General features: G+C 38.5%; 1 protein-coding gene and 1 non-coding gene across 2 annotated transcripts; one reads left to right on the plus strand and one right to left on the minus strand.

Annotated features, from left to right (window-relative positions):
- Positions 1-754: 754 nt before the first annotated feature.
- LOC107618148 (galactose-binding lectin) lies at positions 755-1,845 on the plus strand. Its single transcript, XM_016320106.3, has one exon. The coding sequence runs from the start codon at positions 879-881 to the stop codon at positions 1,695-1,697; it is 819 nt and encodes a 272-aa protein (XP_016175592.1). The 5' UTR covers positions 755-878; the 3' UTR covers positions 1,698-1,845.
- Positions 1,846-12,537: 10,692 nt separating this feature from the next.
- LOC148546710 (small nucleolar RNA R71) lies at positions 12,538-12,645 on the minus strand. The gene has a single exon (XR_015900325.1). It is a non-coding gene; the product is annotated as a small nucleolar RNA R71 (small nucleolar RNA).
- Positions 12,646-19,381: the final 6,736 nt, after the last annotated feature.

Consider the following 19,381-nt stretch of genomic DNA (forward strand, 5'->3'; position numbering starts at 1 on the left):
TGACAGAGACCGTTCCGAAGCTCCATAAAAGCTAATGGTGCATGGAACTACAAACGAAAATGAATTCTGACACACAAACCTCACTCCCTCATGAGTATTCCGTATTATCTCACCATTGCGATATACCACCAAGTTTGCGGTACTCTCCATTACACTACCAACACACTCAGAGAACGCTCAAAGCACACTCTCATTCAAAATGAAAATGGTACCGAACTTTGTCTTATATAGAGCGGAGCATTCAACACGCCTCCCACGTACTGCATGCCTCAGCCAATCACGTTTTGCTATGTGTCATCACGCCCCGGCGTGTTGACTTAGCACGCCCCCCACATGCTTGAAGCTTCACCCAATCACTCTTCGTCACGTGTCAGTACGCCCCCTGGCATGCTGACTCACCACGCCCCCACGTGCTGCGTGGTTCTTCCACCAGTCTCCGCCACGTGGCTTCTACGCCCCCCACGTGGTGCCTGTAACATGCCCCCTACGTGCTGGGTCTGTCATCTGACATGTCTATCCATGTGTAAATACACTAAATTTTTCTATTTTCAGCCAAAATACCTCTTTTTACTCGATACCTAAATTATTTAGCCTAAAATTTAATTCATATTTAATATATTTTATATTAGTGAATAAGTTGAGTGAACATTTAAAATTAAATAATTGTTAATTTTATCATATACCTCTCATACGAAAAGGATATAATCTTTTTTATATATATATAATATTTAGATTAAGATTAGTTTGATTTTGGTGCCATTTTCTCCCTCTGGTGGGTGTATAAATACATGAACTTCCCCCACTGGCAATCATCAAAACCATTCGAAACCACTAGTACTTAATATTGAAAATCCTCACTCAAATAACTCTCTCCCACCATGAAACCATTTTATGCTCTTCTTACTTTCTTCCTCTTGCTTGTAGTAACAAGTAAGAAGGTGAACTCAGCATCCGAAACTGAAACAGTTTCCTTCAACTTCAACTCTTTCGCCCAAGGTAACCCCGCAATAAATCTCCAAGGCGACGCCACCGTTCATTCCGACGGCAATGTACAACTCACCAACCTCAAAAGTTCCTATAGCGCCGGGCGTGTCCTGTATAGCACGCCGGTGCGCCTTTGGGACAAAGCCACCGGCAATGTTGCCAGCTTCGTCACCTCGTTCTCTTTCCAGCTGACGGATGTGGAAGGTTATAATGCGGCCGACGGTATTATTTTCTTCGTCGCACCGGAAGATACGCAGATTCCGTCCGGCGGAGTTGGCGGCACCTTAGGGGTTGCAAGCTCTAACGGCGTCGGTCAATTTGTTGGTGTAGAATTTGATTCCTACTCCAACTCTGAGTTCAAGGATCCACCCTATCAACACGTTGGAATCGATGTAAACACTCTGGTTTCGTCCAAGACTGTGGAATGGAAAAGAGTGAGTGGGTCGGTGGTGAAAGTGACTGTGATCTATGACTCTCCATCAAAGACATTGAGTGTTGCTGTGATCAATGAGAGTGGCGATATTAATACCATCGCTGATGTTGTTGATTTGAAGGCGAAGCTTCCGGAAAAGGTCAAGTTCGGGTTTTCATCTGCTTCGTCGGTTGGCGGTCGTCAGATTCATCTCATCCGTTCATGGTCTTTCATTTCAACCTTGAAGACAACAACAAGCATCAGCAGCAATGGAAAAACAATGGATATTGCAACCGCATGATTTGGTCTACGCTAACTAGTACTTTTAAATAAAGAAACAGACCATATGTGTGTATCAGTATCGACTGTGTCTGTGGGTGACTGCGTGTACGGTTCCATGTATACTTTCTCTTTCACTAATCAACTTGTGGTTGGATAGTTGATTATTTAAAGGTTTAATTACACTTGGTCCTATACTTGCGTGAAATTTTTAATTAGGTTTTTATAGTTTTTTTTTTTAATTGAACTTTTCACCAAATATTTTTTTTTTAATTAAGTTCCTCTTAGTAGTAATTGGCTTAATTTTATAGAAATTTAAATAAAAAAAAATTGATATAGGAACCTAAATAAAAAAAAATGTAGAGACCAATTAAAAAGAATTTTGGTACAAAGATTCAATTAAAAGAAAAAAAAATATAGAAAACTAATTAAAAATTTTACGAAACTATAAAGAATACCAGAATAATTAAACCTTATTTAAATAGCAACTTTGTTACATAACTAGGTGCATTTAATGGTAGCTAATTAGTAATTTTTTTTTTAAAGAACATGAATTTAATTTATTATATAAAAAATACTTGAAATTAAATAAAAAAATTAAAATTTTAAAAATATTTCAAATTAAATAAAAATAAATATTCAATATATTATAAAAATAATATTCAAAATCTAATAAAAAATATTTAAAATGTAATAAAAAAATATCTAAAATTTATTTAAAAGGTATTTTAAATTATTTTAAATTATTTTAAAAAATAAAAAATTAAGACATCTAAAAATGTTTAAAAAATTTAAAAATAAAAAAATATATATAAAACTGTTAAAAAAACATTTAAAATCTAAAGAAAAGACACTTCTAAAATATAAAAAAAACATCTAAATTCTTAGAGAAAAAAAACTGCAAAACTAGTAAAAAAATAAGGGAATCACTTAGATAAAAATGGATAAAACGTTTTTTTTTAAATATATTTTATAATAATTAAAATTTAACATATGTAATCAATTAAATAATATTATTTCTATCATAAGTAGATTGGACAAATCGATTTGGCCGAAAAATTGATGAATAAAATTTTAAACGGACCAAATTAATATTTTTTTATAAAAAGAACGTTTTGACTGAGTGACTCCCACAAAATAATTCAAAACCAAAAAGAACACGACGACGACTCCAACAACAACGGTGCCCTTCCTCGTTGTCCTCTGTGCGGAGCACGGCGTCGTTGGTGGCAGACAAGTGGCTAGCCTCATTTGATAGTGTGTGGCGCGTCGCCGTGGCGTGATCCCCGACCTTCTTCTACTCCAAATGCGTGTGGCGTTGTGGCGTTTGCGGTGGAGGCGTCATGGCCACCGGTCTGGCACGCGTGGCTATAAGATCTGTCATCAAGAGTGGGTGGCAACACGCGTTCAACGTCGAGCGTCCAGCGTCGCGGCGAGAGGTGCTGCATGGAGAGCCGCACGCATCACGGGGAGAGTTGTTGCTTGGAGCCGTGTGCGTCGTGACGTAACGATCAGAATTGGATGCGGAAGGGAACAGTGACGCAGAGAGAACAGTTGGGGAGGACACGGCGGCACACAAGGTACAATTGACCATGGGGACGCTCGAGAAGAATTTCGGAGGGAAGACACCGCTTCGCGGTAGCGACGCAAAAGGGAAGTCACAGCAGGGAGGGAAACGGAGGTCGCGGTGTCGTCGTGGTTGGAAGAGAGTGACACGCGAAGGGTTGGAAGGCGTCATCGTTGAAGATATTGGTTCGGTTAAATAAAAAAATTAATAACTATCCTTAAAAAAATAAATCAAAATTTTCAATTAAATCAGTTATTTGATACGTGTTAATATCTAATACAACATGATAGGTGTGCCTAAAGGTTAAGTAACTGCATTCAGCTGAGTTAGTTAGAATGTAACCAGTGAACTCTGCTTTAGTTAACCCTGTGGTCCAATTAAGTTAGTTAGCTGCACTAGTTAGTTAAGCCATTTAGAGAATTGGTTAGTGCTGGAACCTTCTAGTGACCGGTTCTTAAATTACAACTATAATTAGCAATTCTTACTGCTACAGTGATCACTTTTTATAATACACAATCACATATTCTACATTCCCTTCTTTCCTCTCTCTTCTCTCTAATCTTCTTCTTCTTTAGTTCTTTAATCTTCAACCTAGGTTCTTTATACCTTTCATGGTATCAGAGCTACGGTGTCACTGCTTCCGTAAGAAAATGCAAGAAGGCAAATCTGACTCAATTGAAGCTCAGTCATAATGGCACAAGGATTTACAGCAACTCTAATCTCGATGAAATTGGATGAGGAAAAATATCTACGGTGGAAAGATCAAGTAAAATCAACAATTGAAGGAAATGACATGTTGAATCACATTACAGGAGAAGAAATCCCTTGCAGTTTCTAGTGTCAGAGAACGGTGGAGCTGGTACAGTGAACCCTGAGTTTTAGAAATGGACGAGGCAAGATGCACTCCTCAAGTCATAGTTGTTAGCTTCAATGAGCAAACCGTTCACAACAAGAATGGTTGGATGCACCTATATATGTCAAGTTTGAAAGAGATTGGAAGATCACTTCTCCCCTCAGATCAAGGAAAAGGTAATGCAGCTGAAAAACCAGCTGATCACTATTCAAATTGGTGCTTCTGTTACAGATTATGTGTTGTCTATAAAATGAACCATAGATGCTTTAGCTTCCGTAGGAGAGACTATAAAAGAAAGTGACCATGTGAATGCGCTTGAACGGTTTGACTGAAGAATACTCCTCGTTGATAACCTCTGTCCTAACCACAGCAAGATACCAAGGCATAACAGTAGGAGAGTTAGAAGCCTTACTTTTAGCACATGAAAGCATATTAGCAAGATTTCGGAGACCAAAAACCTTTGTTCAAGCCAATTAAGCTCAGCACTTTCAACCTAGACAAAATCAGCAGTCAAGAGGTGGATTTAGAGGTGGTTTTTGAGGCAGAGGTGGCCGCCCGTACAGAGGAGGCAGAGGCTCATATGAAGGTGGCAGAATGATGCAAGAACAATACAATGGAGGCAGAACAACACAAAGTCATCCTACCTCTGGCTATGGAAGAGGGTAGTATGGAAGAGAAAATTACAGTGACTCAAGAAACTATGGGGATTCAAGAGGCTACAATCAAGAAATAAGCTATAGTCAATTTGACAAGCCACAATGTCAAGTGTTTGACAAAATAGGCCACACAGCAAAAACGTGTTGATATAGGTATGGTGAGGATCAATATGATGCAGGGTACAATGAAGGAGGATACAATAATCAGATATCTCAGCCCACAGCCAATTATAGCAATGTACTGGCAACTCCAGCAACCATTCAGGATCCAAATTGGTACCCTGATTCAGGTGCTACGCATCACATGACACATGATGAACAGATGGAAAAGGAGGAGTATGGAGGAGATGAGCAAGTTGTGATAGGCAATAGAACAGATTTGCAAATCAATTTTGTTGGTAATTTGTGTTTTAAGTTTGATTTGAGCTCTAGGTTGTTCTCGATGAGAAAATTGTTGGATGTACCTGAGATTACTAAGAACTTGATGTGTGTGCATAAATTCTGCTGTGATAACAAAGTTTTCTTTGAATTTCATGCTAATAAATGTTGCATTAAATCTCAAGAAAACAAGGAAGTGGTTCTTCAAGGGAGTGTTGATAGGGGATTGTATAAGTTTGTCAAGTTCACCACTGCACACACACCAGCAACCTATGTTTCTTCTCTTAAAAGCTTGAATAATCTCCTTCTTTGGCATGCCAGATTGGGACACCCAAGCAAAAGTGTCATGTCAAAAGTCCTCAATACTTGTAATCTTTCTTTTACAGCTAATAAACTAGAATGTCCAGCCTGTTGTATTGGTAAATCGCATCAATTACCCTTTCCTGTTTCACAAACAATATACACAAAACCATTAGAACTTGTATACATAGATATTTGGGTCCCAACACCCATATCTGACAATAATAGAAACTAGTATTTTGTGAATTTTATTGATGCTTTCTCAAAGTTCACTTGGATATATCTTTTTAAATCTTGAGTTCAGCTTAAATCAGTCTTTAATCACTTTCACCAAATGATTGAATTGCAACTAAACACAAAATTAAAGATGGTTTAAAGTGACAATGCGGTTGAATATGTTGGTTTGTCAAAGATATTGCAGGAAAGAGGAATTTGTCACAGGTTTTCTAGTCCGCATGTACACCAGCAAAATAGCTTAGCAGAAAGGAAACATAGGCATGTGGTTGAAATGGGGCTAACATTGCTGGCTGGAGCTTCAATGCCTACAAAATTTTGAGGGGAAGCGTTCACAACAATAGCCAAGTTAATCAATGTTACCTACACCAGTCTTACAAGGACAGTCACCAATAGAGAAACTGTTTGGAAAGAGACCTTCCTATGAGAACCTAAGAGTGTTTGGGTGTCTATGTTTTCCTCATCTAAGACCCTTCAACAAGCACAAGTTAGACTTCTGATCATCACCGTGCATATTTGTTGGGTATGGTACAACTCAGAAAGGGTACAAATGTCTCACTCAACAAGGGAAGATCATTACAACTCCAAATGTAACTTTTGTTGAAGATAGATTTCCTTTTGAAGAAGCAGCTAAGCAGGACCAAAAGCTAGATGATCATTACAACTCCATATTTGTTGGCATGAGTCTCAGTCTGGGGTTATAAAGAAGAACTAACTCCCCTGGTCTGAATTCTCTCCTTTTTATGTGCTTGTCATGGACAGTCTTCATCTTCTCTTTGTATCGCCTAGAGTTGTCATATGCTTCTAGGCGAAGGTTCTCTAATTCTGTTAGTTGCAGCTTCCTTTCAGCACCAGCTTCTTCAAAATTCATGTTGCACTCCCTCACAGCCCAGAAATCCTTGTGTTCCACCTCCACTGGAAAGTGGCAACCTTTCCGTACACTAAGCAGAAGGGGCTCATCCCAATGGGTGTCTTGTATGCTGTTCGATATGCCAAGAGTGCATCTTGTAGCCTGGCACTCCAGTCCTTCCTATGAGGCTTTACTATCTTCTCTAGAATGCGCTTTATTTCTCTATTAGATACTTCTGCTTGCCCATTTGTCTGGAGATGGTATGCTGTTGCTACTTTGTGAACTATCTCATGCTTCTTCAGTAATGCTGTTAATCTCCTGTTACAAAAGTGAGTGCCTTGATCACTCACGATTGCTCGTGGTGATCCAAAGCGACAAATAATATGGTTTCTAACAAAGGAAATAATAGTGTTAGCATCATCAGTATGGGTAGGAAATGCTTCCACCCATTTAGAAACATAATCTATAGCTAACAGTATATAAAGGTAACCACTAGAGTTTGGAAATGGACCCATGAAGTCAATGCCCCAAACATAAAAAATTTCACAGAAAAGCATAATCTGTTGAGGTATCTCATCCCTCTTGGATATATTACCAAACCTTTGGTATGGGAAACAAGATTTACAAAAGGTAGCAGCATCTTTAAAAAGAGTAGGCCACCAGAATCCACAGTCTAAGATTTTTCTAGCTATTCTTTGAGGGCCAAAATGTCCTCCACTCTCAGAAGAGTGGCAGGCCTCTAAAATGGACTGGAATTCTGATTGGGGCACACACCTTCTAATTACCTGGTCAACACCACACCTCCATAAGTATGGGTCATCCCATATATAATATTTAGACTCACTTTTCAGCTTATCCCTTTGATGCTTAGTAGAATTAGGAGGGAAAGTATGGCTAACTAGATAATTAGCTACAGGTGCATACCAAGGAACTATTTCAGATACCGCATGCAAGCTATCAAATGGAAAAGTATCATTAATAGGAGTGGAGTCATCCTTAATGTGCTCAAGGCGACTCAAGTGGTCTGCCACTAAATTCTGGTTACCACTCCTATCCTTAATTTCTAAATCAAATTCTTGTAGCAGTAGTATCCAACATATTAGCCTTAGTTTAGACTCTTTTTTAGCTAATAAATATTTTAGAGCTGCATGGTCTGAGTACACTACTACCTTAGTACCAAGTAAATAGGCTCAGAATTTATCCAGAGCAAAAACAATAGCCAGAAGCTCTTTTTCAGTAGTAGTGTAATTAGACTGAGCAGCATCTAAGGTCTTAGACACATAAGCAATTACGAAAGGATCCTTACCTTCACGCTGAGCCAGCGCCGCTCCTACCGCATGGTAGGAGGCATCACACATAATCTCAAAAGGCTGGCTCCAATCTGGTCCTCTCACAATCGGAGCATGAGTCAGGGCGATCTTCAGCTTCTCAAACGCTTGCATGCAATCCTCACTGAACTCGAACTCAATATCTTTCTGCAGCAGTCTGGATAAAGGTAATGCTACCTTACTGAAGTCCTTAACGAATCTCCTGTAGAAACCTGCATGGCCAAGGAACGAACAGACTTCCCTCACAGAGGAGGGGTAAGGTAAACTAGAAATGACATCTACCTTTGCTGGATCTACAGAAATACCAGTACCAGAAACAACATGTCCTAGAACAATCCCTTGTTTTACCATAAAGTGACATTTTTCAAAATTCAATACAAGGTTTGAACTAACACACCTGTCTAATACTCTAGCTAAACTATCCAAGCAAAGGTTAAAGGAATCACCATAAACGCTAAAATCATCCATGAATACTTCCATACAGTTCTCAATAAGATCTGAAAAGATACTCATCATGCATCTTTGGAAAGTAGCCGGTGCATTACATAAGCCAAAAGGCATCCTCTTATATGCATACGTTCCAAAGGGACATGTAAAAGTAGTCTTCTCCTGATCTTCAGGAGCTATATGAATTTGGAAATAGCCTGTATAACCATCTAAAAAGCAGTAATGGAATTTACCTGACAGGCGATCAAGCATCTGATCAATAAATGGCAAGGGGTAGTGATCCTTGCGAGTAGCTTGGTTGAGACGTATATAATCAATGCAAACTCTCCATGAATTCTGCACTCTAGTAGTCAGAAGTTCTCCATATTCATTCTTTACTGTTGTGACTCCAGACTTCTTGGGCACCACTTGTACTGGACTAACCTATTCGCTGTCTGAGATGGAATAAATGATATCTACTTCAAGTAGCCTGGTCACCTCTTTCTTGACAACTTCCAAGATGGTGGGATTCAATCTTTGATGAGCGGATAATTTATACGCTTTTTGGCATTGTTTTTACATAGTTTTTAGTATGATTTAGTTAGTTTTTAGTATATTTTTATTAGTTTTTAAATAAAAATCACATTTCTGGACTTTACTATGAGTTTGTGTGTTTTTCTGTGATTTCAGGTAATTTCTGGCTGAAATTGAGGGACCTGAGCAAAAATCTTATTCAGGCTGAAAAAGGACTGCAGATGTTGTTGGATTCTGACCTCTCTGCACTCAAAATAGATTTTCTGGAGCTACAGAACTCCAAATGGCGCGCTCTCAATTGCGTTGGAAAGTAGACATCCAGGGCTTTTCAGAAATATATAATAGTCTATATTTTGCCCGAGTTTAGATGATTCAAACTGGCGTTCAACGCCAGTTCCATGCTGCATTATGGAGTTAAACGCCAGAAACAGGTTGCAAAGTGGAGTTAAACGCCAGAAACAGGTTACAAACTGGCGTTCAACTCCAAGAGAAGCCTGTACACGTGTAAAGCTCAATGCTCAACCCAAGCACACACCAAGTGGACCCCGGAAGTAGATTTCAGCATCATTTACTCATTTCTGTAAACCCTAGTAACTAGTTTAGTATAAATAGGACTTTTTACTATTGTATTTACATCTTTAGTTTCATCTTTAGACCTCCATGGGAGGCTGGCCACTCGGCCATTCTACCCTATTATCACTTATGTATTTTCAAACGGTAGAGTTTCTACACACCATAGATTAAGGTGTGGAGCTCTGCTGTTCCTCATGAATTAATACAAAGTACTATTGTTTTTCTATTCAATTCAACTTATTCCTTCTCTAAGATATCCATTCGCACCCAAGAACATGATGAATGTGATGATTATGTGACGCTCATCATCATTCTCACTTATGAACGCGTGCCTGACAAACACTTCCGTTCTACATGTAAACAAGCTAGAATGAGTATCTCTTTGATATCTAATACAGGGGACCGAGTCCGAGATATTAGAATCTTCGTGGTATAAGTTAGAACCCATGGATGGCCATTCCTGAGATCCGGAAAGTCTAAACCTTGTCTGTGGTATTCCGAGTAGGATCTGGGAAGGGATGGCTGTGACGAGCTTCAAACTCACGAGTGCTGGGCGTAGTGACAGACGCAAAAGGATAGTAAATCCTATTCCAGTATGATCGAGAACCGACAGATGATTAGCCATGCAGTGACAGCGCATTGGACCATTTTCACAGAGAGGATGGGATGTAGCCATTGACAACGGTGATGCCCTACATAAAGCTTGCCATGGAAAGGAGTAGGAATGATTGGATGAAGACAGCAGGAAAGCAGAGGTTCAGAGGAACGAAAGCATCTCTATACGTTTATCTGAAATTCTCACCAATGAATTACATAAGTATCTCTATCCTAGTTTATGTTTTATTTATATTTTAATTATTAAAACTCTATAACCATTTGAATCCGCCTGACTGAGATTTACAAGGTGACCATAGCTTGCTTCAAGCCGACAATCTCCGTGGGATCGACCCTTACTCACATAAGGTTTATTACTTGGACGACCTAGTTCACTTGCTAGTTAGTTGTGCGAAGTTGTGACAAAGAACTAAGATTATGAACTTGCGTAATTAGTTTTTAGCGCCATTACCAAGGAAGGAACGATCACGATTTCTGTGCATCAAGTTTTGGCGCCGTTGCCGGGGATTGTTCGAGTTTGGACAACTGACGGTTCATCTTGTTGCTCAGATTAGGTAATTTTCTTCTTGTTTCAATTTTTATTTGGTTTTCAAAAATTTTTCTTTGTTTTCGTTTTTCTTAAAATAAATTTTTGAAAAATAAAAAAATTTAATAAAATCATAAAACCAAAAATATTTTGTGTTTCTTGTTTGAGTCTAGAGTAAAGTTTTAAGTTTGGTGTCAATTGCATCTTTTTAATTTTCTAAAAATTATTTTTGAAAATTTCATGCATTGCATTCTTCATGATCTTCAAGTCGTTCTTAGCCAGTCTTCTTGTTTGATCTTCATATTTTCTTGTTTTGTGTCTTTTCTTGTTTTTCATATGCATTTTCAATTTGTTAGTGTCTAAAAAATTAAAAATTTCTAAGTTTGGTGTCTTGCATGTTTTCTTTTCTTGAAAATTTTTCAAAAATAAGTTCTTGATGTTCATCTTGACATTCAAAGTGTTCTTGGTGTTCATCTTAACATTCATAGTGTTCTTGCATGCATCACATGTTTTGATCCAAAATTTTCATGCATTGAGTCTTTTTGATGTTTTTCTCTTTCATCATTAAAAATTCAAAAAATCAAAAAAATATCTTTCCCTTTTTCACTCATAAAATTCAAAAATTTGAGTTGAATTTTTCAAAAATTTTTAAAATCTAGTTGTTTCTTATGAGTCAAATCAAATTTTGAATTTAAAAATTCTATCTTTTTCAAAAATCAAATCTTTTTCAATTTTTCTTTCAAATTTTCGAAAATTCCAAATTGATTTTCAAAAATCTTTTTCTTATTTTCTATTTCATATTTTCAAAGTTAATGCTAACAATTAATGTGATTGATTCAAAAATTTTAAAAGTTTGTTACTTGCCTCTTAAGAAAGGTTCAATCTTTAATTTTTAAATCATATCTTTTTAGTTTCTTGTTAGTCAAGTAATCAACTTTAATTTTTAAAATCAAATCTTTTTAAATTTCTTTTTCAAATCTTTTTTTTTTCAAAATAAGTTTCAATCACATCTTTTTCAAAATCAATTTCAAAATCTTTTCTAACTTCTTATCTTTTCAAAATTAATTTTCAAATCTTTTTCCATCAATCTTATCTTTTTGTTTCAATAATATCTTTTTCAAAACTACCTAACTAATTCTCTCTCTAATTTTCGAAAATTTCTTCCCTCTTTTTCAAAATTCCTTTATTTTATTTAACTAATTGTTTTAATTTTTAATTTAATTTTATTTCAATTTTAATTTTCAAAATTTAACTTTAAATTTTATTTTTAATTTAATTAATTTTCAAAATTCCCTCTCTCTCATCTCCTTCTAATTATTTATTCATTTACTAACACTTCTCTTCCACCCAAAATTCGAACATCATCTTCCTCTCTGTGTTTGAGTTTTTCTCTTCCCCTCCTTTTATTCTTCTCTTCTACTCACATACAGGAATCTCTATAGTGTGACATAGAGGATTCCATATTTTCTTTTCTATTTTCTTCTTTTTCATATAAGCAGGAACAAGGATAAGAACATTCTTGTTGAAGCTGATCCTGAACCTGAAAGGACTCTAAAGAGGAAGCTAAGGGAAGCCAAAGCACAACTCTCTGGAGAAAATCTTACAGAAATTTTTGAAAAAGAAGAAAACATGACCGAAAATAATAACAATGCAAGGAAGATTCTTGGTGAATTTACTGCACCAAATTCCAATTTACATGGAAGAAGCATCTCAATTCCTGCCATTGGAGCAAACAACTTTGAGCTTAAACCTCAATTAGTTTCTCTGATGCAACAAAACTACAAGTTTCATAGACTTCCATCTGAAGATCCTTTTCAGTTCTTAACTGAATTCTTGTAGATCTGTGATACTGTTAAGACCAATGGGGTTGATCCCGAGGTCTACAGGCTTATGCTTTTCCCATTTGCTGTAAGAGACAGAGCTAGAATATGGTTGGACTCTCAACCTAAGGATAGCCTGAACTCTTGGGATAAGCTGGTCACGGTTTTCTTAGCCAAGTTCTTTCCTCCTCAAAAGCTTAGTAAGCTTAGAGTGTATGTTCAAACCTTCAAACAGAAAGAAGGTGAATCCCTCTATGAAGCTTGGGAGAGATACAAGGAACTGACCAAAAAGTATCCTTCTGACATGCTTTTAGAATGGACCATCCTGGATATATTCTATGATGGTCTGTCTGAGCTATCAAAGATGTCACTGGACCATTCTGCAGGTGGATCCATTCAACTAAAGAAAACGCCTGCAGAAGCTCAAGAACTCATTGACATGGTTGCAAATAACCAGTTCATGTACACTTCTGAAAGGAATCCTGTGAATAATGGGATGCCTATGAGGAAGGGAGTTCTTGAAATTGATACTTTGAATGCCATATTGGCTCAGAACAAAATATTGACTCAGCAAGTCAATATGATCTCTCAGAGTCTGAATGGATTGAAGGAATCATCCAACAGTACTAAAGAGGCATCTTCTGAAGAAAAAGCTTATGATCCTAAGAACTCTGCAATAGCAGAGGTGAATTACATAGGTGAACCCTATGGAAACACCTATAATCCCTCATGGAGGAATCATCTAAATTTCTCATGGAAGGATCAACAAAAGCCTCAACAAGGCTTTAACAATGGTGGAAGAAACAAGTTTAGCAATAGCAAGCCTTTTTCATCATCCACTCAGCAAAAGACAGAGAGTTCTGAGCAGGATCCATCTAGCTTAGCAAACATAGTCTCTGATCTATCTAAGGCCACTCTAAGTTTCATGAATGAAACAAGGTCATCCATTAGAAATTTGGAGGCACAAGTGGGCCAGCTGAGTAAAAGAGACACTGAAATCCCTCCTAGTACTCTCCCAAGCAATACATAAGAGAATCCAAAAAGAGAGTGCAAGGCCATTGATTTAACCATCATGGCCGAACCTACAAGGGAGGGAGAGGACGTGAATCCCAGTGAGAAAGACCTTCTGGGACGTCCAGTGATCAACAAGGAGTTTTCCTCTGAGGAACCAAAGGAATCTGAGGCTCATCTAAAGACCATAGAGATTCCATTGAACCTCCTTATGCCATTCATGAGCTCTGATGAGTATTCTTCTTCTGAAGAGAATGAAGATGTCACTGAAGAGCAAGTTGCTAAGTACCTTGGTGCAATCATGAAGCTGAATGCCAAATTATTTAATGAGACTTGGGAAGATAAACCTCCCTTGCTCATCAATGAACTGAGTGATTTGGATCAACTGACATTGCCTCAGAAGAAACAGGATCCTGGAAAGTTCTTAATACCTTGTACCATAGGCACCATGACCTTTGAGAAGGCTCTATGTGACCTTGGATCAGGGATAAACCTCATGCCACTCTCTGTAATGGAGAAACTGGGAATCTTTGAGGTGCAAGCTGCCAGAATCTCACTGGAGATGGCAGACAACTCAAGAAAATAGGCTTATGGACAAGTAGAGGACGTACTAGTAAAGGTTGAAGGCCTTTACATCCCTGCTGATTTTATAATCCTAGATACTGGGAAGGATGAGGATGAATCCATCATCCTTGGAAGACCCTTCCTAGCCACAGCAAGAGCTGTGATTGATGTGGACAGAGGAGAATTGATCCTTCAACTGAATGAGGACAATCTTGTGTTTAAAACTCAAGGATCTCCTTCTGTAACCATGGAGAGGAAGCATGAAAAGCTTCTCTCACTGCAGAGTCAACCAAAGCCCCCAAAGTCAAACTCTAAGTTTGGTGTTGGGAGGCCATAACCAAACTCTAAGTTTGGTGTTGAACCCCCACATTCAAACTCTAAGTTTGGTGTTGGGAGGTTCCAACCTTGCTCTGAACATCTGTGAGGCTCCATGAGAGCTCACTGTCAAGCTATTGACATTAAAGAAGCGCTTGTTGGGAGGCAACCCAAAGTTATCTAATTATATTTATTTATTTTCTATTGTTATTTTCTGTTTTCCTTAGGTTGATGATCATGTGAAGTCACAAAAACTACTGAAAAATCAAAAACAAAATAAAAAATAGCAGAAGAAACAGCACACCCTGGAGGAGAGCAGTATGGCGTTTAAACGCCAGAAACAGGCACCAAGCTGGCGTTTAACGCCAGAAACAAGCATCTACCTGGCGTTAAACGCCAGAACAGAGCATGGAAGTGGCGTTTAATGCCAGAAACAGGCAGCAGTCTGGCGTTAAACGCCAGGATTGCATGTATAGGGCATTTTACACGTCTAAAAGGTGCAGGGATGAAAAACCCTTGACACCTCAGGATCTGTGGACCCCACAGGATCCCCACCTACCCTTCTTCTCTCTCTTCACACCTTTTCATGACTCTCTTCCCCAAATACCCTTCACCAATCAACTCAATCACTCTTCCCCATCACCTCTTCACCACTCACATCCATCTTCTCTTCCCCATAAACCCTACCTACCTTCAAATTCAAAATATTTTCTCTCCCAAACCCAACCCTAATGGCCGAAACTTAACCCTCCCCCACTTCTATATAAATCCCTCATTCCTTCTTCTATTTCACAAACACAACCCTCTCTTCTTCCCCTTGACCGAAACCACCTTTCTCTCCCTCTCCTCCATTTCTCTTCTTCTTCTACTTCTACTTCTTTCTTTCTTCTTTTGCTCGGGGACGAGCAAACATTTTAAGTTTGGTGTGGTAAAAGCATAGCTTTTTGTTTTTCCATAACCATCAATGGCACCTAAGGCTAGAGAAACCTCAAGAAAGAGGAAAGGGAAGGCAATTGTTTCCACCTCTGAGCCATGGAAGATGGAGAGATTCATCTCAAATGTTCATCAAGACCACTTCTATGAAGTTATTGCCAAGAAGAAAGTGATCCCTAAGGTTCCTTTCAAGCTCAAAAAGAAAGAGTATCCGGAGATCCGACTTGAGATCCAAAGAAGAGGTTGGGAAGTTCTCACCAACCCCATTCAACAAGTCGGGATCCTAATGGTTCAAGAGTTCTATGCAAACGCATGGATTACTAGGAACCATGATCAAAGTGTGCACCCGAATCCAAAGCATTGGCTTACCATAGTTCGGGAAAAATACTTAGATTTCAGTCCGAAAAATGTAAGGCTGGGATTCAACTTGCCAATGATGGAAGAGAACGCACGCCCCTACACAAGAAGGGTCAACTTTGATCAAAGGTTAGACCAAGTCCTCATAGACATATGTGAGGAAGGAGCTCAATGGAAAATTGACTCAAGAGGCAAGCCGGTTTAACTAAGAAGGCATGACCTCAAACCATTGGCTAGGGGATGGCTAGAGTTCATTCAACACTCAATTATTCCTACTAGCAACCGGTCTGAAGTTACTATAGACCGGGCCATCATGATCCATAGTATCATGATTGGAGAGGAGGTCGAAGTTCATGAGATTATACCTCAAGAACTCTACAAGGTGGCTGACAAGTCCTCCACTTTGGCAAGGTTAGCCTTTCCTCACCTCATATGCCACCTTTGCAATTCGGCTGGAACTGACATAGAGGGAGACATCCTCATTGAAGAGGATAAGCCCATCACTAAGAAAAGGATGGAGCAAACAAGAGATCATGGACCTCAACATGAGCATGAGGAGATTCCTCACCATGAAATCCCTGAGATGCCTCAAGGGATGCACTTTCCTCCACAGAATTATTGGGAGCAAATCAACACCTCCCTAGGAGAATTAAGTTCAAACATGGGACAACTAAGGGTGGAGCACCAAGAGCACTCCATCATCCTCCATGAAATTAGAGAAGATCAAAGAGCTATGAGGGAGGAGCAACAAAGACAAGGAAGAGACATAGAGGAGCTCAAGAGCACCATTGGTTCTTCAAGAAGAGGAAGACGCCACCCTCACTAAGGTGGACTCATTCCTTAATCTTCTTGTTTATTTATTTTCCTATTTTTTTATTTTTGAGCTTTATGTTTATTTATGTTTGTGTTTTATTACATGATCATTAGTGTCTAAGTGTCTATGCCTTAAAGTTATGAATATGAATCCATCACCTCTCTTAAATGAAAACTGTTTTAATTACAAAAGAATAAGAAGTACATGGTTTTGAATTCATCCTTGAAACTGGTTTAATTATTTTGATGTGGTGACAATACTTTTTGTTTTCTGAATGAATGCTTGAACAGTGCATACGTCTTTTGAAGTTGATGTTTATGAATGTTAAATATGTTAGCTCTTGAAGAATAAGGAAAAAGGAGAAATGTTATTTGATAATCTGAAAAATCATAAAAATGATTTTTGAAGCAAGAAAAAGCAGTGAATACAGAAGCTTGCAGAAAAAAAAAATATAGCGAAAAAAAAAGAAAAAGAAAAAGCAAGCAGAAAAAGCCAAAAGCTCTTTAAACCAAAAGGCAAGAGCAAAAAACCAATAGCCCTTAAAACCAAAAGGCAAGGGTGAATAAAAAGGATCCAAGGCTTTGAGCATCAGTGGATAGGAGGGCCTAAAGGAATAAAATCCTGGCATAAGCGGCTAAACCAAGCTGTCCCTAACCATGTGCTTGTGGCGTGAAGGTGTCAAGTGAAAACTTGAGACTGAGCGGTTAAAGTCAAGGTCCAAAGCAAAAGAAGAGTGTGCTTAAGAACCCTGGACACCTCTAATTGGGGACTTTAGCAAAGCTGAGTCACAATCTGAAAAGGTTCACCCAGTTATATGTCTGTGGCATTTATGTATCCGGTGGTAATACTGGAAAACAAAGTGCTTAGGGCCACGGCCAAGACTCATAAAGTAGCTGTGTTCAAGAATCAACATACTGAACAAGGAGAATCAATAACACTATCTGAACTCTGAGTTCCTATAGATGCCAATCATTCTGAACTTCAATGGATAAAGTGAGATGCCAAAACTATTCAAGAGGCAAAAAGCTACAAGTCCCGCTCATCTGATTGGAGCTAAGTTTCATTGATATTTTGGAATTTATAGTATATTCTCTTCTTTTTATCCTATTTGATTTTCAGTTGCTTGGAGACAAGCAACAATTTAAGTTTGGTGTTGTGATGAGCGGATAATTTATACGCTTTTTGGCATTGTTTTTACATAGTTTTTAGTATGATTTAGTTAGTTTTTAGTATATTTTTATTAGTTTTTAAATAAAAATCACATTTCTGGACTTTACTATGATTTTGTGTGTTTTTCTGTGATTTCAGGTAATTTCTGGCTGAAATTGAGGGACCTGAGCAAAAATCTGATTCAGGCTTGAAAAGGACTGCAGATGTTGTTGGATTCTGACCTCTCTGTACTCAAAGTAGATTTTCTGGAGCTACAAAACTCCAAATGGCGCGCTCTCAATTGAGTTGGAAAGTAGACATCCAGGGCTTTTCAGAAATATATAATAGTCCATATTTTGCCCTAGTTTAGATGATGCAAACTGGCGTTCAATGCCAGTTCTAGGCTGTATTATGGAGTTAAACGCCAGAAACAGGTTGCAAAGTGGAGTTAAACGCCAGAAACAGGTTACAAATTGGCGTTCAACTCCAAGAGAAGCCTGTACACGTGTAAAGCTCAATGCTCAACTCAAGCACACACCAAGTGGACCCCGGAAGTAGATTTCAGCATCATTTACTCATTTCTGTAAACCCTAGTAACTAGTTTAGTATAAATAGGACTTTTTACTATTGTATTTACATCTTTAGTTTCATCTTTAGACCTCCATGGGAGGCTGGCCACTCGGCCATTCTACCCTATTATCACTTATGTATTTTCAAACGGTAGAGTTTCTACACACCATAGATTAAGGTGTGGAGCTCTACTGTTCCTCATGAATTAATGCAAAGTACTATTGTTTTTCTATTCAATTCAACTTATTCCTTCTCTAAGATATCCATTCGCACCCAAGAACATGATGAATGTGATGATTATGTGACGCTCATCATCATTCTCACTTATGAACGCGTGCCTGACAAACACTTCCGTTCTACATGTAAACAAGCTAGAATGAGTATCTCTTAGATATCTAATATAGGGGACCGAGTCCGAGATATTAGAATCTTCGTGGTATAAGTTAGAACCCATGGATGGCCATTCCTGAGATCCGGAAAGTCTAAACCTTGTCTGTGGTATTCCGAATAGGATCTGGGAAGGGATGGCTGTGACGAGCTTCAAACTCGCGAGTGCTGGGCATAGTGACAGATGCAAAAGGATAGTAAATCCTATTCCAGTATGATCGAGAACCGACAGATGATTAGCCATGCAGTGACAGCGCATTGGACCATTTTCACAGAGAGGATAGGATGTAGCCATTGACAACGGTGATGCCCTACATAAAGCTTGCCATGGAAAGGAGTAGGAATGATTGGATGAAGACAGCAGGAAAGCAGAGGTTCAGAGGAACGAAAGCATCTCTATACGCTTATCTGAAATTCTCACCAATGAATTACATAAGTATCTCTATCCTAGTTTATGTTTTATTTATATTTTAATTATTAAAACTCTATAACCATTTGAATCCGCCTGACTGAGATTTACAAGGTGACCATAGCTTGCTTCAAGTCAACAATCTCCGTGGGATCGACCCTTACTCACGTAAGGTTTATTACTTGGACGACCCAGTGCACTTGCTGGTTAGTTGTGCGAAGTTGTGACAAATAACTAAGATTATGAACGTGCGTAATTAGTTTTTAGCGCCGTTACCAAGGAAGGAACGATCACGATTTCTACGCACCAATCTTCTTTGGGGTTGACAGACAGGCCTTGCTCCCTCTTCTAAGTATATTCTGTGCTCACAAACTTGAGGGTTGATGCCTACTATATCCGCCAAGATCCACCCAATTGCTTTCTTATGTTTTCTCAGCACACTAAGCAGTTGCTCCTCTTGTTGGGAAGTGAGTTCCCTTGCAATGATAACTGGGAATTTCTAATTATCCTCAAGGTAAGCATACTTGAGGTGGGGAG

The sequence above is a fragment of the Arachis ipaensis genome, chromosome B9 (genome assembly GCF_059453495.1).
Source record: "Arachis ipaensis isolate K30076 ecotype BB chromosome B9, ASM5945349v1, whole genome shotgun sequence".
NCBI classification, from domain to species: domain Eukaryota; kingdom Viridiplantae; phylum Streptophyta; class Magnoliopsida; order Fabales; family Fabaceae; genus Arachis; species Arachis ipaensis.

Excerpts from the sequence above, each read along its gene's own strand:
- LOC107618148 (XM_016320106.3), top strand. The coding sequence starts at position 879 with ATGAAACCATTTTATGCTCTTCTTACTTTCTTCCTCTTGCTTGTAGTA.